At 40.6% G+C, this 26,928-nt stretch overlaps 1 protein-coding gene across 2 annotated transcripts in view; it reads left to right on the top strand.

Annotated features, from left to right (window-relative positions):
• Positions 1-375: 375 nt before the first annotated feature.
• DAPP1 (dual adaptor of phosphotyrosine and 3-phosphoinositides 1) overlaps positions 376-26,928 on the top strand; it is a 56,946-nt gene continuing 30,393 nt past the window's right edge. The window contains exons 1-3 of one of the 2 annotated variants that reach the window (XM_006052492.4): positions 376-625; positions 22,683-22,805; positions 25,190-25,323. In XM_006052492.4, coding sequence (XP_006052554.1) covers positions 525-625; positions 22,683-22,805; positions 25,190-25,323 — 358 coding nt within the window. In that variant the 5' untranslated portion in view covers positions 376-524. The remainder of the gene's footprint in view (positions 626-22,682; positions 22,806-25,189; positions 25,324-26,928) is intronic. The other variant, XM_006052491.4, reaches the window with a different exon arrangement.

The raw sequence follows: 26,928 nt of genomic DNA, 5'->3' as shown, positions 1-26,928 counted from the left end.
TAACTGGAGCTGTAACTTAACTCTTTTTTTCAGAGAGAGGTAGTGGGGGACAGCCCCCCGTAAAGTCAGAGGTGTAGGTGAGAGCACAAAGCAGAAAGTAGGCAGACTCTGGTTTTGGGGGTAGATGTTCGAGAATTTCCAGGGGGACTCCTGAGGCTCGATCCCACCTTTGCGTTTGCCGAGCCTCCTTCCTCATGACCTTTGCCACGGGCGGAGCTCCTGCTCCCGGCACTTTGACAGTAACTGAGTGTTGCGTGAGGCAGTGTGGGTGTCCTCAGGGGTGGCTACCTAACTTTGCATGTTTCCTGACTGACACAACACTCCTGCCAGTGCCTTGGGGCCGGGGTGGTGAGTGTCAGTGGGAGGAGTAACCAAGTTTCACTTCCTTGCTGGTTGGAGACTTGCAGCTACAGCCGGCTTGAGTCTCAGCAAGGAGGGGAGACTGTGAGGAACAGCAGAGCCGTCCCTCTCTGCCTCTTACCCAGAGCACCTTGGCAGGGGCTTTGTGGACGTGAGGGGTGTGAATGGGCAGAGCAGAATCTCTAGAAGGGAAGATGAGCACCCAGGATCCTTCAGATCTGTGGAGCAGGTCGGATGGAGAAGCGGAGCTGCTTCAGGACTTGGGGTAAGAGGGCAGGTCCCCTTCTCCAAGAGCTTCTTGGCTGAACCTTAACTCATTGCTCCTACCTGAATGCTCAGCTTGATGAGTGATTATCCTTAGTACTGTCTCTCTCTGAGTCTCAATCTTCTATCCTTTTTACTCAAAGGACAGTAGATACTCATCTCTGTGTGGGGCCAATTCCACTGTGAAGGCACATATCATCTTTGTAGATCTAAAAATAAGTAGGTGGAGAAAATGGGACAAAAATAAAATATTGGAAATTCTTTGAGATTACGGACAGAATTGGGCTATGGTCACTGATGTTGCTGGGTTTCCTTGTTGTAATTGATCTGGTTTATAAATAAATGCGCTGTTAAACCGTTCTGAGCTCCAAGCTGTGAAATAAACAGAAAGCCTAGACCCTGCTGTAAGGGAGAGGGACTTTTTCAAAAGAGAAAGAATGAGGAAGTGTGTGCAGCCGTGTCCCATATGTGTTTCTTTCTCCCGACGCTGCACTTGTGACCTCTTGTATGCATGTATGTCTGGAAGGGCAACTTTGAGCCTTTCAAATACTAACAAGTCAGGAAGGGGATAAGCTTTCTGCTCCAAACAGGCTGTACATTTAGGTAGGTGAAGTCATCACAGTCCTGTCTTTAGAAAGGGACCAGATGATACAGTTCATCAGGATACTCAATAAAAGAAGCAAGTATTGCACAAGAGAAGGGCAGGGGATTTCCTAGAGAAACTGCTCCTTTCCCCAGATGCACCAGGAATAGACTGGCGAGGCTGGTTTTGACACCTGTGATTCCAGAGAGGCAAGCCCTGCACCTGCTGTCCTACTAAACAGCTCTGATCTTCACAAACACCCACGGAGAGAGGACCTTCACTCATCTCCATCTTACAAAGGAAGGAAAGAAGCACCAAAGGGACTGAATAAGTTCCAGTGGTCACCAATCAATTACGAGTCAGGTTTCCAATCTGCTAGGTCTGTGTTCTTAATCAGAGAAAAACTAAAGTAGGGATGAACTGTCTCTCCATGAAGACTACAGAGAGTGTATCTTTTGGAGTTGTATTACTATAAGAGTTCTCAACAAGTCCTGTCTTTATTAATAGATTTTAAACTTGAGGTCTCAGAATTGAACTCTACCTTCATAAGGTAAATCAGACATAACAGCTAGACTTTTCAGTAAGGGAAACTCCCCTTAAGGGGAGTGGAGTCAGACCTCCAGGACATTTCTAGCCTCCTGGACCAAATCCCCAAACAGCAGAGGTAAAATGCCCCCTAAGCATCCAAAACAGTCATCACAAAGCCGAAGCACGAAAGTGGGAAGCTGGGCTCTCACTTAGATTTTTATTAACTTATTAAACTATCATTCTTTACACGATGGGTTATCTAGATTCCCAGTCCACAACTGGTAGGAAGCCCCAAAGGAGAAGAGACAAAGGAAATACTCAGCTCTGCTCCCTTAATTCAACAATCCTTGAACCGAGGCTCTGTGATTGAGTGCCCTTGGCACTCACTTCAATGACAAAGATGAGCTAATGCTGTCTCTTCTCCTCACCTTAGTGCCCATAGCAGGAAATGACTACAGGTAAAACCCACAAGGAAACAGGTGTCTTTCCTCTACATGTGAAGATGGACATCCACTGCAATGCCCAATTACCCCCCAAAAGGTGCTTTTATGTCCAGACCTCTCTATTTCAGGAGGTCCGGATATGTCTTTAGCATTGGAGGATGGTTTCTGCAACAGGCCAGCCACAATTGTCTAGGGAAATTGCTCTACAGTTGTGTTTCTTAACCTTGGCCATGAACTAGAATAACCTAAGAAGTTTAAAAAAATTCCCTGCCCAGGCCACCCACCAGACTAATGACATCAGTGTCTTGGGAGGCAAGCATTTTCTTTGTAGAGTTTCCAAGTGATTCCAGAGGGAGACTGAAGTTGAGAATCCCTGCACAGAACAGAAATCCGTCAGAAGCACTGAGTCAATGTGCCCTTGTTTTTCATTTGTTGAGTATGTACATGAGGAATCTTAAAGCCATGAATAAACAGATACTGATATTTCATTTGTGGGTTTGGGAGCATTTTGTTTACCAGTTTTTTACAGATATATTTAACAGATCATAGAATTCACTCATTTCTAGTGTACAGTTCAATAATTTGTAGTGGCTTTAAAGAGTGCTACAACCATCACCATAAACCAATTTTATAACATTTTCATCATCCTGATAAGAAACCACAAGAGCATTTTTTTTTTTAATACTCAGTGTTGGGTTAATATATCATCTGGCTGATGGATGGCCCTGTTTCCCAGGTATAAATACTCTGGCCATGGGCATTTTCAAGCTGCCAAAGGTTTAACAACAAGCTTACAAAATCCCTGACAATTTAATAATGGACTTGAGCTCTTGTCCCTCTAGGACAATCCTGATACACTTCTCGTTGGTCATAGGATCTGAGAAAACTTGAAAATGACTTCTTGTCTCTGGCAGAATTCTGAATAAAGTGAAACTTCTTCTTTGAACCTATAAGCTACTGGTTAGGTAGAATCTACCCCCAAGTAGAATGTGGAGGCTCAGTGATGTCTGACTCTTTGCAACTCCATGGACTGTAGCCCACCAGACTCTTCCATCCTTGGAATTTTCCAGGCAAGAATACTGGAGCAGGTTGCCATATATTACTCCAAGTGATCTTCATGACTCAAGGATTGGTCTAACCTGTGTCTCTTGCATCACTTACATTGGCAGGCAGATTCTTTACTACTGTGCTACCTTGGAATCCGCTGCTGCTACTGCTGCTAAGTCACTTCAGTCGAGTCCGACTCTGTGCGACCCCATAGACGGCAGCCCATCAGGCTCCCCCGTCCCTGGGCTTCTCCAGGCAAGAACACTGGAGTGGGTTGCCATTTCCTTCTCCGATGCATGAAAGTGGAAAATGAAAGGCTACCCCTAAACTTCTAATTAATTCAGTTTTTCAAATGCTCCCTAAAAACAAAATGATTTAATGCAGTTGGTAGATAAAAAGGGGCTGATTTTATTGCCTTCATTTTAAAGTTGTTTTTAAAAGGATTATTTGAATAGTTAGGTAGATTCTTAATGTTTGTATTTTTGATATAGACAAACAGATAAGGTGATGGTTAAATGGAAGACATGTCACGCATTTTTGTTCTTCGGTCCCTATTTTCCTCCGGGCTCTGGAATCTATCAGCTCTTCAAATTAAACCCTGAATTGCAGCAGCTCCATCCCCTGCCTTTCTAGGACACACATGACTTGCACAGAAGACGCATTTATTCTCTCTAAAGCAACTTGGATGCAGTTCTGCGTCTCATTTGTCAAGTGTCAGCCTAAAAACATTTTTTTCTTCACCCTAAACATATTCACGCGGCCAGAAGCAAAGGGGAAATAACACAATCAGCTTCACTTACACACTGGCCGAATGGGGGTTGGGGGGAGGTGGGAAGGGAGGGGCAAGGGCCGTGGAGGATGGTCCGTGTGAAGGAGAAGGTGGACAGGGAACAGAAGGCTGGCTGTGTGAGGCTTTCAAAATCAAGTGATGGGGAAAGGAAACAAATAATGATGATTCGAGACACCACCTAAGGAGCAAACTAGGCTAGAATTGCTCATCAGTTTCGTGTTGTCCAACTCTTTGGGACCCCATGGACTAGGTCCACCAGGCGCCTCTGTCTATGGAATTTTCCAGGCAAGAATACTGGAGTGAGTATTCCCTTCTCCAGGGGATCTTCCCCATTTAAAGGCTGCCCTGGTGACTCAGACGGTTAAGAATCTGCCTTCAATGCCTGAAACCCAAGATCAATCCCTGGGTCGGGAAAGTTCCCTGGAGAAGGGAATGGCAGCCCACTCCAATATTCTTGCCTGGAGAATTCCAAGGACAGAGGAGGAGCCTGGTGTGCTACAGTCCATGGGGTTGAAATGAGTCAGACAAACAAAGCGAGTAACAGTTTCACTTTCATTTTAACCATTTAAAATTCCCACAATTCTTTTATTATAACAAAAATTCCTACAAATAATGTAGGAATGGTGTAGGTTTGTAGTTTGTTTAAGGATGCTCCCTTGCAAATGGTATAACTACTACAGACACAAAAGGGATACAATGAAATAAAAATATTTTAGGATATTTTAAAACTAAATATTCATGGGGACTTCCTGGTGGTCCAGAGATTACAAGGGACGTGGGTTCAATCCCTGGTTGCAGAACTAAGATCCCACGTGCTGTGGGGCAAAAATGTAAAAAGAAAAGAAAAAATTATTCAAGTTATCTAGTCATACATATTCTTTCAAGTGAGAAATATAGTAAATGTTCCTTTAAAAAATATTCTTTTGTTTTATATATATACTTTCTCAAGTCTCAAATTTGATAAGAAAGTATCTGTGTTTGGCTGTGTTGGTCAAAGTCAAGAAAGTAGATTCTAAGCTCTGGATATTAAAATAAATTAATTAAAAAGTCTCTCACTTCTCACCTCTAAGAGAAGGTTAGACCAGATGAAGGGTCAGCAAACATTTTTGTCCAAAACCGAGGTTATAAATATTTTAGACTTTGCAGGCTTTATGACTTATGCTTCAGCTACTCGCATCTGCCCTTGTGGGGTAAAAACAGCCATAGATAACACAAAAACAAATGACTGTGATGGTGTGCAAACACAATGTTATTTAAGGACCTACCCTAAAATTTGAATTTCATATGATTTTCATGAGTCATAAAATATTCTCCCCCCCCCCACCCAACTCTTTAAGTATAGAAGTCCACTTGGCTCACAGTTGAAACAAAATCTTGTACCTTGGCAGGAATTGGCCCTCGGATGATGACTTGCTGACCTAGGGAATGAGTAATAACCACTAAAGCAAGTTCTCATGGCAAGGCAGGCATTTTACATACGCTCACTCCGGTCTTTGAATGATACTGATGTTCCAGCTCTACATCCAAGGAGACTCATCAGCAGAGCAATCAGACTGCCTGGCATCCTAGAGAATCTGGGTCCCCAGTCCATGCTTATCCCATGGAACCAGGTGGTTCTCCTGTTCTAAGAGTCACGTGCCAGCCCCAGGCCATTCACATCATTTGACCTTCACAATACCACCATCAGCACAGTGTGATTATGCTCATTTCGTAAATTCAGGAGGTGACTTCAAGTCAGTCAAGTGAACTGTCTCTAGGTCACAGACCTCGATGTTGGTGCCCTGACAGTGCCTAGGAACTTGCTCCAAAGCTGCTACTCCTTCCACGAGATGAAAGAACGTTTATGTTCTAAGCATGTTCTAAGCAATTAGTCATTGCTGGATGCTCACCATATACCAGGCATTATTTTAAGCCCTTTGCTTGTGTGACTTATTAAATTCACACATCACTGTGGGATAGATACTACCACTTATGTCATTCTTGTTTGCAAACGGAGAAATGAAGGACAGAGCTTTTATTATCACACGCCCAGGTTTACAAGCTCACAAAGCTTCGAATCCAGGAGTTTGGCTCCAGAGCACACATTTTTGTCCACTAATATAACTTCCTAATTTCTGTCCAACTTCTCTCTTCTTATTAAACCTGCACTATTAGTTCTGGTGAGAACTGAGAGGAAAAAAAAAGTTCTGTGATGACTACCACCAAAACATTTTTTTTTTTTTTACTAAAAGACATTATTCTCTCACATTCTTCATATAATAAATATGCACACAAAGCCAGATCAATACGCTAACTCATCAGAACTTTTAAAAATTGAGGGTAGATTCCTTTCTTCTAGGCTAGACAAATTGAGTAGGCTAAGAAAAACATGGTAGAGTCAAAGCTTTAAAGGAACCTGTTTACTTGATACCAAGTAGAGCAATGAAGCTTGTTCCTCTTCTGGCACAATTCTGTAATCTTGGACTGTAAAAATGAGGGTGATTCTCTTGTGGCTGAGCAAGAGTACGTAACTTGTAGTGCACAGTTCGATCTCTGCTCGAAGCAATCGAATTTCCTCTTCTCTTGCTGTGTTTCTGTTCCTCTATGGGTAACGGTGACTTCTTCCTACTTATATGTGGAAGTCTGGCCACACAGGTTCTCCACACTGAGTGGGGTCTCTTTGCTTCATTCATTCTCCCTTCTATTCCTTCATAGATCCATCTGTTGAATGATGACGTTATGCAAGGCAGTGTGGGAGATGCTGGCAGCAAGAAGTGGCTATCCCCTGGAGGAGTTTACAGGGCAGAGGACAGGGAGTGCCCGTGTGGGTGGAGTTAGAAGGCAGGGTGGAGGGGCCGGGGTCTTCACTGTGTCTGCACGAGGCACACGGCAGATGGCCGGCAGGAAGGAGATCCATAGGATTTCTGTCAGGTGAAGGCAGAGAGAGAGACATTTTCTAAAGAGAAAATGGCATGAATAACACAGTAGAAGAGGAAAAGCGTGTGGATATTCAGAAAATGAAAACCGTCCACGTGGACTCGGACCCTCCCAGCCCCTGGGAGGGTCATTACTCAGCATTCAGCCTGACTCTGGCCTTCACCTCTGAGAGACCCCACCTTCAGCTACATTCTTTGAGAAGGCTTCCACCTGGCTGTCCTCTTCTGGTTTCTTACCCTTTTTTTTTTTTTTTCCCAAACCTGGGTTAATTTCTTGTTCCCACCAACTCCCTCCCCACAACTATCCCATCAGCTAGGATAAATTCCTGGTCTGAGCCCACACACTCCGGCTCCTGCTCCCTGATGTGGGCCAGATCTGGACCCCACCGCAGCTGCGTAGCTGAGTCTTAGCTGTCACCTGATCACCTCTAGGCTCCCTGTAGTCCTGTGCCCCCAACTCCCTGCCCACTAGTGTCTGCTCCCATTGTCTCTTGTTAGAACTGCTTTGTTTAAAAATCTTTAAAGTTTAAAAAGCATAAAGGCAAGAGTTCAATTTGTTTTGAGAAAAATATAGCTATGTCAGACAAGGTTACTTTTTGGAGGCACGTGCCGAATTACTTAAGATTAAAGTGCTGTGATATCTGTAATTTACTTTTAAATGTTCACCCAAAAACATAGGAAGAAAATATGGCAAAAAGTTAAAAATTATTTTACCTAAAATATGGATATTATTTAAATATGTGGGTATTATTTATACTATTTTTCTACTTTCTTATATATCTGATATTATTCATCACAGTTTAAAATAATAATAAATGCATTAATTATTGAAAATTTGGGGAACAAAGAAAAGCACCCAAAATGACCCCCAAAATGACATATTATTCAACTTCTTTCCAGTCTTTTAAAAGCAGTTTTCTGTAAATACACTCAGATAGAATTGCAGTCATACCATGTATATCATTTTGCTCTGGCTTTCTGGTACCGTATATCTTCTTCATCTACTTTTGGTTCTTTCTCAAAGTGGATTCTGGGTCTGGTCTCTCCTCAGGCAGCCTGTTTCTCTATTTTAAAATCTGAATATTTAGACTGGTCCAAATTCCAGAAAGCCTTAAATAGATTAGGACTTTGGACTTGGGTCAAACTTCATTTGACAGTATGGAAATATTGAACATTTACAGGAACGTGTAATTGTGTGGCCACTATGCTTTGTTTTGGGATAGATTAACCTGGGAGTTGAGCATGATGCATAGCAATGAATTCAGAGCCAAGAAAGCTAATGAGTGAGGGAGTTTACAGATCTGTGAATAAGAAACTAGAGAGAGGATCTGGGAATAGTAAGGAAGGAACAGGGGTGGATGCCAGTAATTTCTCTGAGCTAAAAACATAAGGGATTCATATCCAAATAAGAATGAGTTCTGCTTTTGTATAGTTTTTCAAAATGACATCAAAAAATTTTTGACAATCTTAATGTCATGAATGTCTTGTAATTCATCTATTGTTTGCTCTATCATTATAAAAATCTAAAGGTTCCTGGGTCTCATTTTACTCCTCAGAGCATTCTGATTCACCATCAGTTTTGTCTATGTTTTGGATTAATCCTCCTCATAGTCTTAGAACCATTTCCAGATGATGTCAGTCCTAAGGCCCTCAGAGGTTTCGGCATCTGCTCCAGGCTGAGCGCTGAGTACTCCTCTTGACAATGAGCAACCTAGGGGCTGGGCTGTAGGTTACACATCTTTGTCTATTCCATCCAAGCCCAGCACTTGACAAAGAGCAGATGTCTAAATATCTGAATTGTCTCAAGTTGGGTCAAAACCAAGACAAGAACTTAAGGTCGCTGACTTCAGTTTTCCACACCAACACTGGTGATGTATATATTACCCTCAGACTCACACAGTCCTCTTAACAAATGGTTTGTCTGCTGGGAAAAATTGACCTCAGTTGGAGGCATCCCCTAAACAATGAAATAGACAGGAGATAATGAAACAAGGATCTTTCTTTTTTTACATTCCCCCAAAGTCTGGGACTTTTTCCTATAGATGTAGCTTCCTGAAAGTGACAGTCTCTGTCTCCCGTCCCAGCCCACAATGGTAGGTTGTCAATGACAACTACAGTCTGAGGACAATTACCCCCTCTGAAGCAGCATTTCATGATGTTTAGATTGTAAGGGTAACCAGACGAAGTGCAGAGTCAAGCTTGCTTCCACTCAGATATGAGCCTTCTTGAGAGAGCCTCTGGTTTGGGATGTCTGCCCAGTCATTCAAGTCCCCCTCAAGCTCTTATCCATGAAATAGTTTTTCTAGTCAGTCTCTGAAATTTGGTTCCCAGTCCCAATCACACATTCCCCGATCCCCAGCCACGGGGAGAACAATGATGCTCTTTCGGTTTTACAGCCGTCTGTGCACACTGCAGGCGGACCAGGGGACTGGACAGGATCTCCGCTGGGATGAGATGCCCTCATCCCCCACCCTCCCCATTCCTGGTGGCTCTGCCCTAGAGTCTCACATGTCTCTGACCTTCCTGGGTCCACTGACCCAAGTCAGGCTCTGTGGGTCTGTGTCCTTCTGGCACTTGGGGTTCTCCACTGCTGTGTCCTGGATCACTGTCCTGCGTCCTGGATCACTCTGGGTGGGCCTCTGTTAGTCCCTAGGTGTTTCTGGCTACCTGTGTGAGCCTCTTTGTGTGCCTTTCTCAGTCTCCAGGTCTTTGTGTCTCTCTTTCTACAGTTCTTGGCTTATGTGTCTCTGACCCTTTGTGTCCCTCTGAGTCTCTGGATTTCTGAGTCTCTGGCTCTCTTTCTGTGTTTCCACCTCTCAGGACTTCTTGTCTCACTGCTCAGGCTCCTTCAAGAACAGGTTTGGCCTGGTTTCCGACTCCCACAGAATTATCATACCCGTTCAGTCTGTTTCCTTTTACCTGGGCCTTGGCTCCACGAAAAAACACTGGAGGCCCCACCTTCAGTGCACTGTGTGACCAGAGACATACTCTGGCTCTGTCATCACTCAGGTATGCCCCACTTAGCTCTGCTACTATCATTTGTAAATGTGGGCGTTTAGAATGGCAATGGACAATGCCTTGGACCAGCTGGTTCCATCACAGAAACCTCCTGATTGGAAAGACTGTAGTGAGTCTTTCTACAACTGCCCCATGTATCACACTATGATACATAGAGCTTTCAAACTTCTTTGCCAAGCCTCTGCTTGGTTCTGTTTATTTGGATGGGATCCTTTGCTACAATCAATGGAAAGATGAGCCCACATCTGTGAACAGCGGACTCAACATGCTCATGTGGACAATACCACATTGTCACATAAAATACGCCATAGCCTGACTATGGTACCAATTTCACTACTGATATCTTCTGAGCTGATAAGACATTTCCTTTTCCTTAACCCATGATTTCTGATGGCCAAGTGCTTCATTTTTTCAGAAAATCAAAGTATCTAACACTGCTGCTGCTGCTAAGTCGCTTCAGTCATGTCCGACTCTGCGCGACCCCATGAAAAAATGAATACAAAAGCAATCCCATGGAGTGACTCAAGCACAGAGGATGAAGTAGCCTGAGTTAAGATGGCTTAGGTTGCGATTGCCTAATAGATTCATTTTTCTGTTGTTCTATCACCATTGTGTTCAGAAGGATTCTGAGGCCAAGCATAAACTTAGCAAGGAAGAAGACAGAGAGTGCAGAGACTTCCCTTGTGGTCCTGTGGCTAAGACTCCACGCTCCCAGTGCAGGAGGCTGGCTCTATTCCTGGTCTGGGAATTAGATCCCACATGCTACAACTAAGAGTTTGTGTGCTTCACTAAAGATTTCAGATGCTGCCACGAAGACTGAAGATCCTGAGCGCCTCAACTAAGACCTGCACAGCCAAATAAATTAAAAAAAAAAAAGAAAGAAAAGGGGAGTGCATCATATGTTATGAATTTGCCATCTTTGGTCTAGAGAGTTCAGAAAGCATGTCAGTGCCATTCAAAGGTGAGAATAATTTTCAGAACTGTTTCTTTTGCATTCTAAAGCTTCTCAAATATAATATATTTAAGCTTTTGATTAAGAAGGCTTGCCATCTTACTTTTTGTCTAAAAAAAAAAAAATGCTTGTCATGAACACGAAAAAAAGTGAGCGTAATTTTGAAAATGAATAAAAAGTGAAAATTCTCTAAAGAAGAGTGCTTTTGTTGGCCGTTCAACTCCAGAGCCTATAAGCTGTTTTCATACAAGCAGGACTTTCTGTTAATGCTTTGGGTTAAAATACATGTCCTCATAAGTCTGAAGGGACAGAATCTTATTTCTATGTCACTTCTCTTTGGCAGGAAGGGGGAAAATAGGTATTTAAATATGTGAATAATCTGTAGACGTGAGTTAGGAAGAAATTTTCTCCCCAAGATGTATATAACCAAAACCAGATGTATGGCTCATGATTTAACATGCAAGACTGGTTTCTGTGTCCACTTGTTCCTCCAGTGTTACTTTGCATTATTCTTCAGTATAGACCCTCTGTTCCAGGCAGGCATTGTGTTTTCTGTAGACCCATGCATCTGTCAACCCCAGTGCCTTTGCTTATGCTACTGCTCCTGTTGGAATGCTCTTTTCTCACACTTAATGAATTCTGTATCTATTCTTCAAGTTCAACTCATGGTCTTCCTCCTCCATGAAGCTTTCCTTGATCATTTCATTTCCTCAGGAGCTCCCACTTCTATATCATTTACTGTCCATATCACTAAGATAGCAGCTATCTGGGGATTTTTTTTTAATTAAATTAGCCACAGACCCTTCTCTTTCCTTCCTAAGTACTGTAAAGCCACTTAGTATACTCTTTGCTCTCTTTGTCTCCCTCTTTAATACTACATACATTACACTCAAACCATCAAGATTGTTGAAGTGAATTAAAGTTTTTGGACTAAGAGTCCTCCAACTCTGTGCTTCTCAAACTCTAAACTCATACCAATCATGTAGAGCTCATGATGAAGACAGATTATAATTCAGGGGGTCTAGGAATGTGAATGTGCTAATGTGAATTCCTAACAAAATCTCAGGGTTCTGAATGACAAAAGACTTCACATTGTTTTTCAAGCATCAGGTACAACCCAAGCATGTCCTTAAAGTTAATTTAGGGGATCACAGTCAATATTTGTTAAAAAGAAATAGAAAAGAAAATAGTAAACAGCATTTAAAAGGATAGTATTTTTTTCCTATAACACTTTTTGGATATTTTTGTATGCATGTTTATAATGTAACTGTGTATACACACACACACACACAGAGATACAAAATATATTTTATGCTGTTGGTTAATTCAAAGAGCTTGAAAGCTTCTCTTTCAAAGGACAGAGCAGAATGAGAAATAATTGTATCAACAAATTAAGTTAAGACAATTAAACTCAAAGGCATAAGAAACCATGAAGACTCCAGTCCGGTGGGGCAGTTTCCCAGAAGGCTCTAGCACAAAGGGCACTGGAATGAGAGAAGAGGCGGAACTGAGGACGGGGTTTCTGGATGGAGCTCATCTGTTTTGTCTGTGGTTGAGCTTATTTCCTGTATCTCACTGAGAGGCAGCTATGAAAAGTCTTTAGTGGGTGGATGTTTCCTAATTTGTTAATGTATCATGGAAGGGATAACGCCACAGTTTCCTTTAAGGCCAGCTGCGGGTTTGATAAGCTAGTAAGCCCAGTACAAATATTCTTTGGAAGTTTGGTAAGCTTTTGTTGACGGTATTACCCTTGAGCCATTTATGACAACATGTGGACCTTGGGAGAAAAGAAAATACAACATTGCTTCAAATGTGTTGTTGTAAAGGGTAGTTTCTGGCTCTTTTTCACTTCTTCGGGAACAGTGAGACAAAATTTTGTTTTTTTAAGTTTCTGGAAAATGAACATTTTCCCAAACAGCAGAGGAGTTGTATTCCCAGCAACCAACACAATGCCTAGAATATTCATAACTGTTGTTCAGTTGCTCAGTTGTGTCTGACTCTTTGCAACCCTATGGACTGTAGCACTCCAGGCTCCTCTGTCCATGGGATTTCCTAGACAAGAATACTGGAGTAGGTTACCATTTTCTTCTCCAGGGGATCTTATGGATGCAGGGATCTAAACCTGCACCTTCTGCATTCTCAGATGGATTCTTTACCACTAAGCCACCAAGAAAGCCCCAAGTATGTTGTATAAATTGCAAAGATTGTACCTTGCTCTCTTCTGCAAAAGTTAAAGAATCATATAAGAGGTTTGTTAAAGAAGTCAATGTTCCAGCATGAAAATAAGAGAGTTTTCCTACCAGGTGTTATTATCAGTCACCTTGACAGATGAGAAAGATGGAGGTTGCTACTTGCATGGGGTCACAACCAGTGTGTCAGAAGTCATTGGGGCAGATGGACTCATCGCTGAGGAAATGAGTGGAGATAAAGGCGTGCTCTTGCCTCACAAAATTTTCACGGCTACTGCATGGGTGTTTGTGAGCCAGGTTGACTGCGTATTAGCATTTTTTTTCACTTGGCAGTTCCCAGAAGTAAAAAGGTTTTTTATTGCACTAAATTCTAAAAACATCATCTAATGCAGCTGGTGGAGATGTGGGAGAGCCACAGAGGAACAGGACTTATTTGAGGGTTTTAATCAGCAGCAGGTCCAGCGTGAATCAGCAGCATGATGCAACTATTAAGAAATGAATGCAATCTTGGGCTGCCTTGCCATGTACCTGACAGCTGGAATAGGGAGATCCTCTGGGCTTTTGGTTTGCACATCAAATCTTACCTTGAAGATAGATTTTAAATATTTGGAAAGTACTCAGAAGAGAGAAGTTCTCTGGGTGATCAAGGGACTGAAAGTCTGTCATAAAAGGAGAAGTTGAAGATGATGAAAACAAAAGCGAGAACATTTTAAACACTTTTAACTGTTTGTGTAAGTGACATCTATATAACTCCAAGAAGTAACTTTGAGACCATCTGTTGAAAGCTGTATATCAGGAAACAGTAACCTGATGTAGGCAAGAGTTTTCTGGCCATAAATCACAGAAGTATGTACAGGTTTGCCTGTACAAGCTGTGAGTTCCCCGTTACTAAAAATATGTAAACAAAGATTGGATAAGAATCTTACTAGGGTTGAGACTTTGCCCACACACTGTACAAAAATTAGAAATATAAACCAAGCTGTTGGCGATTAGGGGCTAAATGTAGCTTTTATTTACTAAGTCAAACATTTTAATTATTTACTCTAAAAAAAAAAAAAAAGCAGATGTGACTTTTTTAATCTGTGAGTTTACTGTGAAGCCAATGAAGCTTCAGCTTCAGGGCCTCTGTCTTGCACAGACCCTAGTGAGACAGTTAAAATAAATGCATCAGTTGGAAAAATATTTAAGAGTAGTCCCTGAGCATTAAAATTTTAAATACACTTACAGCTCATTTAAGAAAGAAATTTGATAGAGGTTCTCAAATTTTCCAACAATCCTAAAAACTTCATTATCAACATCACATTATGAAGTTGAAAATAACTTTTCTCTGCTATCAATAATTTAAAAAATTATAGGTGAAAGACTGAATTATTCTGTTCTCTCTATAGAAAATTACAGTAAAACATTGTTTTACATGAAAAAATAACTAAAGATGATATGGCCAAAAGTGTAGAGAAAAAAGTATGGAGGTGTGTTAAACAGGTATTTAATGAATATAAGTTGTTTTCTCAGTTTATCAGCTTTTTATTTTTTTAATTTGTGATATAATTAATATATAACATTATATTTGTTTCAGGGGTACAACATAATGATTCAATATTTATGTATATTGCAAAATGACCACCACAATAAGTTCAGTTACCATCCATCACCACATGGGTAACAAAACATTTTTTCTTGTGATGAGAACTTTCAAGAGGAAATTTGTGCCTTTTGATACTCTTTATTCATTTTACTACCCCCTCAACATGCATCTCCAGCATTCACCAATCTGTTCTCTGTATCTGTGAACTTGGTGTTTTGTTTGTTTTTTGTTGTTTAATTTTTTCTTATTTTTCATAGTTAAATGTTGGTGTATTTCATTCTTTTTTAATTGAAATATAGGTGGCACAGTGCTAAAGAATCCGTCTGCCAATGCTCAATCCCTGGGTCAGGAAGATCCCCTGGAGTAGGAAATGGCACCCTTTATTCTCCACTATTGTTGCCTGGAAGATTCCATGGACAGAGGAGCTTGGCAGGCTATGGTCCATGGGGTCACAAAGAGTTGGACATGACTGAGCGACTGAACACACACACACATATAGCTGACATACACTATTATGTTAGTTTCAGGAGTACTACACAGTGACTTGATATTTGTATACATTATGAAATGATCATCACAATAAGTAACCATCTGTCCCCTACAAAGTTCTTACAATATTATCACCATTATTCCTTATGCTGTATATTACATCCCTGTGGCTTATTTATTTTATAACCAGAGGTTAGTACCCTTTAATCGCCTATACCTGATTCACACACAATCCTTTCCTTTCTGGAAACTATACATTTGTTTTCCGGATCTATGAATCTGTTTTGTTCTGTTTGGTTGGTTGTTTTGTATTTTAGATTTCCCATATAGGTGATATCATATAGTATTTGTCTTTTTTCTGTCTGACATTTTGTTTAGCACAAGGCCCTTAAGGTCCACTCATGTTGAAAATGGCCAGATTTAACGCTTTATGGCTTAGTAACAGTTCCCTTATCCATTCATCCATCAATGGATGTTTAGGTTATTTCTGCATCTTGTCTACTGTAAATAACGCAGCAATTAACATGCGTTTTTTTTTTTAACATATATGTTTTCTAATCAGTGCTTTAATTTTCTTCAGATAAATACCCAAGAGTAGAATTGCTGGGTCATATAGCAGTCCTATTTTTAATTTTTTGACAAACCTCCAATCTGTTTTATATAGTGGTTGCATCAATTTACATTCCCACCAACCTTTTTTTCCACACCCTCACCAACACTGGTTAGTTCTTGTCTGTTTGATGACACCATTCTAACAGGTGTGAAGTGATATCTCATTGTGGTTTTGATTTGCATTTCCCTGATGATTAGTGATGTTGAGCATCTTTTCATACATCTGTTGGCCATCTGTCTTCTTTGGAAAATGTGTATTCAGATCTTCAGTCCATTTTAATATTGGATTGCTTTGGATTTTTTTTTTTTTTTTTTTTTTTGCTATTGAGTTCTTTATCTAGTCTGAATATTCACCCCTTATTGGATATATGATTTGCAAATATTTTCTCCTATTCAGCAGGTTGCCTTTTCATTTTGTTGATGTCAGCTTTTAAATTTGCAATCTATTATGATCTCTTACTCTAAATAACTTTTCTCTTTTGATAATTTAATATTAATTTTTCTTAAAGAGACTTCCAAATTTTACAAGCTTCAAGTCCCTTAAAATTTGAATCTTCCATCTAAAGTCAGAATAATCAAATAAAAACCCTTTAAACACAGCCCCAGTTACAGGAATTTTGGCCCAGGCAATTAGTACTCTATGTAATGAGCTGTTGTGTATGCATTTTAAGCCGTAAAAAGCTCTGTAGACATCAGCCAAGGAACAGTCAGCATCCAGAGCCAAGCATAAGATAGCATCAATGTCCTCCCAGCTTCATCTCACCATGCCTGGTTGTTGCCCTTGGACACTCACCTGGATATTGCCCACCCCACTATACAGGGCTCTGACCTGATACATACCTGGTGTCTGCCTGCTTCCTGGCCTTTGCTCCTGTAATTCCCTTTGCACAGATAGCTTCCTGAACAATTGTCGCTCCAAATTCCACCAGACTTTAAATAGAGAAAGTCTCTCTCTCCCCCTCTCCATCCAAGTACTAGATCACTTCCAGAATTCAATAAATAGTAGTTGAATAGGTAAATAAAATAAAATAATTAAATACAATAAGCATTACCAGGGCCCTGGAGGTTGGATTAAGGCAGAAATACTGTCTTCTCTTTTTCAAATTTTAGTTACTCAATTAATATATGTATTTTTTTTTATTAGAACAAGCTAAATTAGGAAAATTTAATCAAACTAAGGACTCTTAACAATACTCTCAATCATGGTTCTTTCCATTAAGGACCATTCTTATGAGTTTGGAGTATATTTTATCAGCTTCCCATTTTGTGCTTTTATGTACTTTTATATGTGTATGTGTTGTATTATTTGTAGATGAGAGAGTTTTTCTTTAAGTGGTTTCATACTGTACCTGATAGTATGTTTTGGGATCTGTCGGCTCTGACATGTGTGGACATAAGCATTCAGTGTTTTCCCATGGGAGCGCAACTGGCATTCTGAGCGTGCCAATTCTCAGCTGCTCAGAACTACATCAATCTTCACAGGGTGGTAAGCATCTTGGCATTCCCTCAAGGAGTGCTGGTTGCACCCGACCTTCTGCCCCAAGCATTTGGTGACCAACACACTCTCACCTTTTCAAATTCTGATTAACTTTTTTTTTTTCATAGCTTTAAAAAAAAAAATAACTGGAGGATAATTTGTTTACAAAGTTGTGCTAGTTTCTGCTGTACAACAATGTGAAACAGCTATAAGGATGCATATATCCCCTCTCTCTTGAGACTCCCACCCCAATCCCACCCGTCTAGGCCGTCACAGAGTGCCAGGCTCTATCATGTGTGTGTTTTACACACGATAGTGTATATATGTCAGCGCCAGTCTCTCAGTTCACCCCACCCTCCCCTTCCCCACTGTTCCAACTGTCCATTCTTCACATCTGCATCCCTATTCCTGCCCTACAAATAGGTTCATCAGTACCATTTTTCGAGATTTCATATATAACATGTGTGTTAATATTAGATATCTGTTTTTCTCTTTCTGACTTACTTCATTCCATGTGACAGACTTAGATTCATCTGCATCACTACAAATGACCCAGTTTCATTCCTTATCTGATTAACTTTTAACAAAATCTCATCCTCTGAGCACTCAACTTTATCATCTCACTGTTGGTGGAAAATTAGGATGGCTCCTAATTTTTATTCTCACAAATGCTCTACGGTAAACATCTTCAATCACACTTCCTTCTGTGTACTTGTGAGTGTTTCACTAATCAGACATCAGAAGTGGAGTCACTGGTCATGTGGGCATGTCCGGTTATACTAGATATGTAAGTTCCCCTCCAACTTAAACACCTGCCAACAGTAGATGATAATATTCATTGCCCCTAAATTCTCTAATACTTAATACTAACCAGTATGGTGGATTAAAAAACATACTGCATTATTGTTTTAGTTTGCATTTCTCTGATTAATAGTGAGACTATTTGCAATATGTATTTTCTCTTCTGTGAATGACTTTCATTTCCTCTTCTGTATATGTACATATTTTAATTCTTACTATATATGCTTTGTTACCAGAGAAAAAGCACAGTTTTAAAATAATTTGTGTGTTCTTTAAGGCCTGCTTAGATGTTGGGCCTTTCAAAAAATGGCCTTGATCTTTACTCTGTTTTGGGTGTAGTTCACAAAGTACTTCTCTCACCCTCTTGACTAGATTAATGGTTTCTTGAAGCCCAGCCTGGGTTTTTATTCCCTTTGACCTGCCTAGTATAATGCTTTGCACAGATTTGTACTCAGTAGGGAGAAGGCAATGGCACCCAACTCCAGTACTCTTGCCTGGAAAATCCCATGGATGGAGGAGCCTGGTAGGCTGCAGTCCATGGGGTCGCTAAGAGTCGGGCACGACTGAGCAACTTCACTTTCACTTTCATGCATTGGAGAAGGAAATGGCAACCCACTCCAGTGTTCTTGCCTGGAGAATCCCAGGGATGGGGGAGCCTGGTGGGCTGCCGTCTATGGGGTCGCACAGAGTCAGACATGACTGAAGTCAATTAGCAGCAGCAGCAGTACTCAGTAGACAAAGATTTATAAAGTCAAATGATAGAAAGTAGAAAAGGTTAGCTATGGGAAAACTACTGACTGACCAAGACTATATTTTCAATCTTTTGATCTTTTTTGAAAAAACTGTTATTTATTTATTTGTTGGTTTCTTTTTGGCCGTGCTGGGTCTTCACTGCTGTACTTGGGTTTTCTCTAGTTGCGGCGAGCAGGAACTGCTCTCTAGATGCAGTGCATGGGCTTCTCTTTGCAGTGGTTTCTCTTGCTGTGGGGCTCAGGCTCCAGGGTGCACGGGCTTCAGTAGTTGATGCACCCAGGCTTGGTTGCCCCACAGCATGTGGAATCTCCCTGAACCAAGAATCAAACCCGCATCCCCTGTGTTGGCAGGTGGATTCTTAACCACTGGACACCAGGAAAGTCCCTAACCTTTCACTCTTTATGAACACAATCTTGAACCATCCTTACCAAAGATGGACACATTCCTACAAAGGATATGTAATGCTGTTTGGCTTTATAATCACTTCCCTAAAAGATAACCTGATCTAAAGTTTCTGGGAAATGATGCTTAACTCAATGAAGAGAGGAAGTTTGGGCATTTGTGGAAGAGTTGTTTGGGGAATGAAGATCCTCATTGCCATGCAGACATGGTGAAGTATAGGTGGCTGCCTGGCAGGCTCTGTCTTAGATTTGCCTGGGCCCAGGACTCTGTGAAACCTGTGATGGCCATGCTGACTCTACCAAGCTGCTACCAAGAAATTAACAAGTCTACCAAGGAATTAACAACCCCTGCAATGTTCCAAATTACAGCACAGTGTAATGGAATGGGGAGGGAGGAGGGAGGAGGGTTCAGGATGGGGAACACATGTAAACCTGTGGCGGATTCATTTTGATATTTGGCAAATCTAATACAGTTATGTAAAGTTTAAAAATAAAATAAAATTTAAAAAAAAAAAATAAAAAAATAAAATAAAATAAAATAAAATCAATATCCCTAAAAAAAAAAAAAAAAAAAAAAAAAAGCTTTATATTTAAGTATTTCTTATGTGCTTATGATATATAGTTACTGTTTAAAAAATTACCATAAAAAAGTTGTCAACTGGGACTTCTCTGGTGGTCCAGTGGTTAAGAGTCCATGTTGCCAATGCAGGGGATGCAGGTTGGAATCCTGATCGGGGAACTAAGATCCCACATGACTTGCAGCACAACCAAGGGATTAAAAAAAACAACAACAACAATAAAAACTGCTATCAAGCTGTAATTATCAGAATTCTATAAATGCTTTAAACAGACATCATTAGATCTTGTTTAAAAGAATTCCAATGTCCAAATTCTTTACATTTTAGAATTTTGTTGCTTCAGATAAGTAATCTATTAACTTAAACTGAAATGTCCATTCAAAATATAATTATTGGCAACATACATTTCAGAACTTGTGACCTCATAAAGATTTCATTTATCAAAAAAATTCGTATTCTGCCTGTAACCAAACCTGAAGTTTTTGATAGCCTCATTTTTAGCTCCTCCAATTTTCCTTTTATTTTTTTTAAATTCAAGTATCATTGACATACAACATATTCGTGTTAGGTTCCAACATTTAAAGAATTTGATCCCAAGAAGATTTGAGCACATTTGGGAATTAGTCCAATGAAGGGGTAAATAACTCAATGGGATTTCTTATAAAAATGCTTTTCCTTGCCATTGTTTTTAGTTAGCAAGTACATTTCTAACTCAGGATGGAGGCATCTCTGCCCCACAGAAATGTGCTAAAGAAGCAGACATTAGGACATGCTGATTTAGAAAACATAGCTCAGAGACCTATGTAGAAACTCCCTCTGCTTTTGGTCTTATGTTTACTTTTTATTATCAGGCTAAAATATCATAGCACAGCACATCCCAGCAGATCCATCCCTCTCAGAGAAAGGCACTTCCTTGTACAGCATGCACACCTCTGTAATAGTGCTGAGTTCACTGACATTATCAGCAATATTTGTGTAGCTGCTCCTGTCTCCTTCCCCTTCGCTGCCCTGCACTGTAGCTCCTAACAGCAGCTGCTCCCCACCATGACCTAGCTTCCCATATCTGAAAGAAGCTGAAAGTAATCAACAAGTATATCTGAGCAACAAGAAAATCACACCTCCGAGGCAACATCACAAGTTATGGCTTTGGGGATCTCAACGGCTTCGTGACAACTATTGCGTTTTGAGCTCAGCTGTTCGCCAAGACCGCTTTGACCATAGCAAGCAGAGCTTACTGCTGGCCCATGAGGCACCGCTGTTATTTATTCTATTCTAGAGGTGAGAAAACCGAGGCTTAGATTGCTTATATAACTTGCCCAAGGTGTTACAGCCATAAGAGGTTTCACGCGGATCAGAACTCCGGCAAACTGACACCAGAGACCACGGTCCTAATCACCACACTGAACTGCCTCTATTGACTCATTAAAAAGAACGGGAAAGGAAAAAGGAGTGAGGTGCAGAACAGGGAGCCTGGGATGCTCTTGTCTCCATAGAGCTGGGACTGGGGACATGCCTGGATACCTCTGGACACAAAGGATTCCTCTCAGGAGGAAGCACAGAAAATGGGTAACATTGGGGTCCTCTGAGGAAAGGAACAGGGGTGATGTGGGTGAAAGGGGAGAAAAAGACTTCATTTTCGTTACGCCTTCTTTTGAACTAGATAGTTTTTTTTATACCTTATGTTACCTTTTCTAATGTGTTTTTGGAGTTTATTTATTTATTTTTTTAAACACATACATTAGTCTGAATATCCATGGGACTTCCCCAACTCTGCAGGTATTTGTGAGTTTTAAACAATAGTGAACAGGGCTTGCATCTCTGTATAAAACGTCTGAATTCCTTGTGTTCAACTTCATTTCCCTCATGACAATGGACTCTGGTATAACAGCTCAGTGGTTTTACACATTACAAAACATGGTACCACACTTTTAAAAGAGAGTGTGTTAGATCAAAAGAAAGAGAGATAATTGGCCCAAGCCTATTCTTATGGTTATTTTTGACTTGAAATTTTAAAAATCTTTCTGTCTACAAAGTAATGTGTGTTTGTTTGCTAGGACTTGCATGAGTAAGTACCACAAAATGGCAGTACTTAAACAGAGGAAACTGATTGTCTCGTGTTCTGGAGATTAGAAGCCCCAAATCAAGGTGTCAACCCCAAGTACGGTTGGTTCCTTCTGAGGGCTATGAGGGGGGATCTGCTCCAGCTCATCCTCCTTGACTTACAGATGGCTGTCTTTAGGGAGAGTGTTCACAAGGCACTCTCCCTGTGCACAAGTCTGTCTCCAAAAGTCCCCTTTTAATGGTCCTATTGAATTAGGACCCACTTTGAAAATGGAAATGTTAGTCACTCAGTCGTGTGTGACTCTTTGTGACCCCATGGACTATAGCCCACCAGGCCCCACTCTCCAAGGGATTCTCCAGGCAAGAATACTGGAGTGAGTAGCCATTCTCGTCTCCAGGGGATCTTCCCAACCCAGGGATAGAACCCAGGTCTCCTGAACTGCAGGCAGATTCTTTACCATCTAAGCAACCAAGGGAGGAGACCCCTAGGACCCACCTTAAGAACCTCATTATAACTTGCTAAAGACCCTCATTATAACTTGCTAAAGACCCTGTCTCCAAATAAGGAAGCATTCTGAGATACTAGGGCTCAGCACTTCAACATAAGAGTGTTCAGGACACAATTCAACCCATAACACTCTGGGATAAGGCAAATCCCTCCTTTCCCCTTCAGCCTCATCCAGCAATTTCCTTTTCTTGATGTCTTGGCTCAGAGTTTGGTCTCAGGGCTACCAGGGTGGAGAATATTGCTGAGGTAATCTCTGAGAGGAAAACCCAGTGCAGGAAGAGTCCCCCGTAGTTCACTCTGAGTGAAAGTGTTGCTCTCTCCTCCCCAGGTGGTACCATGGTAACCTCACCCGCCATGCTGCTGAGGCACTGCTCCTCTCCAACGGATGTGATGGGAGCTACCTTCTTCGGGACAGCAATGAAAGGATTGGGCTCTACTCCCTCTCTGTGAGGTAGGATTCATAAGAACTCTATGCATTTAGTGGGGCCCCATCTCTTACTTATATGGGCACTGACTTCAGCATCACATGCAGATTGCCAGAAAATGGAATTTGCTTGATTCTTGTTAGATCAGCAGGTCCAAGGATGCCAAGCTCTGAGTGGTGAGACTGCAAAACCCATGCCTATTCCTTCCATTAGCAGGGAAAATATTATTAGAGTGGGGACCAAAAAAAAAATGTTAAAGCTGAAGGAGATTTTATGAATTATTTAATCCAAAACTCTTGCTTAACTGATGAAGAAACTAAAGTGGTAAAGTGTCTTCCACCCAATAAAACCGTGCTAGAAATAGCACCAGAATCCTCATCCCTGGAGCCTGGCCCTGTACCATTTTCACTGTTATTTGCTTCCTCTGGAAAATCAAAATGACTTGCGGCTATGCAACTTTCATAACCACAAACTCAAGCAGGCAACGTGCAACTTTTAATTTTTTTCTATAAACAGAGTTTCTCAAAGTTCCATTTCCCCTCACTGTTAAGAAAGTTAATCTAGTCCCCACCAGATAGTCCTGGCTCAAAACAGTCATTGGCCAGCCCTTTCAGGGTTTCTCTCTCACACTTTCTCCTGGCTGACTTCCCTTTCAGAGAAGGTGACCTAGCCACCTGATAATCAGGGGGAGTCACTGGTTATCTGTTAACATCTGTCACCTTGGCTTCCACTGACATATAGCAAGTCTCACTGGGTTCACAGGCAGTTGCTAGGATACGAGGACTCCATGAAATTGCCCTCGGCCACCCATCCATTAACCTCAAACCATTATTGTTTTATTTTGTTTATAAATTTTTCTAAACAACATCTTTGGGAAAATTTTTAATCAAAAGTGGAATTCTGCTTGAAGTAGGAATTCAATCTGGGTTGAAGCAGGAATTGTGCTTTCTCAAATCAAGAGCAAATGTTAAAATTATATTTAATGGTTGGATTGTTTATCCTTTATTGCATGGATCACTCCAAAATCTCAGACAAACCTGTGGAATTGTTGGCTCAAAGAAAGTTAACTTTTCACTTTTACATGTTTCATAAGGCTTACAAAGAGATAACACATATATTACATCTATGTACAAATTTAAAATATAAATTGTTAATTTCCATTACAAGCACTTGGAAATGCTTTAAAAAGTAATAACCACCAGCAAAAGTGAGAAAGACCAAAGACCAGCTCAGGAGAATGGTTGTTTTTATTCATTTGTTCATTCACTTCCTTAATAATATTTCAGAGCGTCCATTCTGTGCTTACCACTTTGATAAGTGTTGTAGGAGATTTAAAGACCTTGTCTTCAGGAAGTCTAGCCTCACAGGGGCAATAAGGCCACATATAAATACTTTACTACAAAGGAGAGTGCTATAAATGACGTGAAAGATGGCAAGGTAAGTGTGTGGATTGTTGAGAAGAGAAAAAACAAGTAACTCAAGCTGGAATATCATGCAGTATTTGATAGAATAAGTGGCATTTGAACTGACACAATCAAAAACAAAGCAGAAGAAGTCACAGGTGAAGGGAACAGTACAAGCTAAGGGACAAAGACAGAGGCCCCTAGGAGAATAGCACAGCTGGCTGGACCATGGCAGTTGCCAGAATGTGGTCCCCAGACCAGTAGCATCACTTCAGAGCATGTTAGGAATACAAGTCTTGGGCCCAGCCCCGGACCTACTGAACAGGAATTCAGGGGGTAAGGCCCAGAAACTTGCACCCTTTGGGTAATTCTGACTTCTGGTTTTTGCTTAAGGTGGAAAGTTACCTGAAAGAGAATAATAGTGGAAGTGAGGCCGTGTGTGTGTGTGTGTGAGTGTGTATGTGTATATGGTTATAGATATATATAAAATTTAATTTTCTGCCTTATTCCAAAAATGGCAATGTAGGAAAGTTGGTATTTTATTCATCAGGGAGTGAAATAGGTGTGGGAGGCAAAGGACTGGGCTCACATAACTGATTAAGTGAAAAGAGGCAGAATTTGTACTGACTCCCTGGTAAGGGAGGAGGACGAGGCACAGAGGAGAATGTGGGGAGAGGGTGGCCTGCCGTTTCTATCATCTCTCTTCCTGTCTCTCTTACACTTATGCCTCCAGCAAAATACAAACAACCCATTTGAAAAGTGAGTAGACCTTAATAAATGTTTCTCCAAAAAAGACATACAGATAAGCACATGAAAAGGTTCTCAACACTGCTAATTATTAGAGGAGTGCTATTCTTTAAATGCCAGTGGTTTTGGTGATTGTGTCATAACTCTGTTTTGAGAAGGGCTTCATGGTGATACTAATGCGTAAGGTTACGTTTCCCTTCAAAAAAGATACTTGTTTCTTAAATAGCATTAAGTTTTTTTTTCATTTTTTTTTCTTTTAGAGCCAAAGACTCAGTCAAACACTTTCATGTTGAATATACTGGATATTCATTTAAATTTGGCTTTAATGAATTCTCATCTTTGAAGGATTTTGTCAAGCATTTTGCAAATCAGCCTTTGATTGGAAGTGAGACAGGTAAGCTATGCACATATAGTTGACCTGAGAGATATTGTTTCAGAAGGGAGGTGGGACAAAATGGATTTCAAGTAAATGGTTGTCACTTCTATTGGATTATGTGCATACTATATATAATTGGGTATGTTTAGAAACATTTTTTTTAATTACTGTGCCATATGCTACATAAATAAATTATATACAGACATTTCAGTATTATCCTTAGGAGAAAACAAGGTGCTTTATACAAAATAGGTATTTTTCTCAGGATATATTATTTAGTGGATTGACTAAAAGCACACATTAAAAAAGAAATGGCCTAATGATGTATACAATAAACAAAGATTAGAGGAAAGAAAAACTTTTTGATTCATCAGAAGTTTAGGTATGGGCAGTTTGCCTATCTGGGAGACACAGAATGTTCATTTTGAACAGTTTTTGAGCATTTTTAAAAATGAAATTTACACTTAAATTTCCCCAAAGGTCATTGAATAGTGAAAATACTGACTAAAAATTGTTCTCCTAAGTCTTGGTTTCTTGTAAATTTGTAAATGGGGCTTAAGTATGCCTGAAAAAGTTTGAAATTTCCTTTTTGGGTGGTTAGAGTCAAACCAGAAAATTCAAATTAAAAACAAAATACACTCTCTTGATTTTTTAATGATCTAGCTCATTTGTCTGTACTATTTAAAGTATGTAAAAGATTTCCTTTGTATTTGTGTAAAAAGAATCACAATTTTGTATGTCCTAAATCATGATAATTCTCAGTTAATCAAAAGTTGGGCAATTCCAAGAATCAAGCACAAAAGGAATTCAAGCATTAATAACAGTCAGTTGCTGAGAATTTGTACACACTCATGTTCATGGTAAACTTGGTTAGCGGGCTTTTTGTTAACCACTCTGGGGAGAGATACGATTGCCTTTTCCTCTTCTGCTATTTCTGTGGCCCGAACAGACCCTGATATGAATCATACAGTGTTGAACAGAGACGGAAACCACAAAATAGTTGCCTTACCTTATACTGACCGTGCAAGATCTTTAATAGAATATTCCAAACCGTAAGACTGAAGCGATCATCTTTTTTTTTCTTTTTTCTGGTGGAAATTCTCCTAATCAACCCTGAAAATTACCATTTAACCAGCAGTAGTTCTCATAAATAAAGGGCAAGTGGGGATGAATTTATTTCCGTTGCTACCTTGGCCCTGTTGTTCAGTTGCTAAGTTGTGTCTGACTCTTTGTGACCTTATGGGACTACAGCAAGCCAGGCTCCCCTGTCTTTCACTATCTCCCAGAATTAGCTCAAATTCATGTCCACTGAATCCGTGATGCTATCTAATCATCTCATCCTCTGTCGTCCCCTTCTCCTTTTGCCTTTGATTTTTCCCAGCATAGGGGTCTTTTCCAATGAGTCAGCTCTTCCCATCAGGTGGCCAAAGTATTGGAGCTTCAGCTTCAGCATCAGTCCCTCCAATGAATATTCAGGGTTGATTTCCTTTAAGATTGACTGGTTTGATCTCCTTGCAGTCCAAAAGACTCTCAAGAGTCTTCTCCAGCACACTACAGTTCAAAAGCATCAATTTTTTGGTGCTCAGCCATCTTTATGGGTCAACTCTCACATCCCTAAATGAC

Source organism: Bubalus bubalis, chromosome 7 (assembly GCF_019923935.1).
Source record: "Bubalus bubalis isolate 160015118507 breed Murrah chromosome 7, NDDB_SH_1, whole genome shotgun sequence".
In the NCBI taxonomy this organism is placed as follows: domain Eukaryota; kingdom Metazoa; phylum Chordata; class Mammalia; order Artiodactyla; family Bovidae; genus Bubalus; species Bubalus bubalis.
The sequence above is the reverse complement of the archived record's forward strand: the minus strand, read 5'-3'. Positions and strand labels throughout refer to the sequence as shown.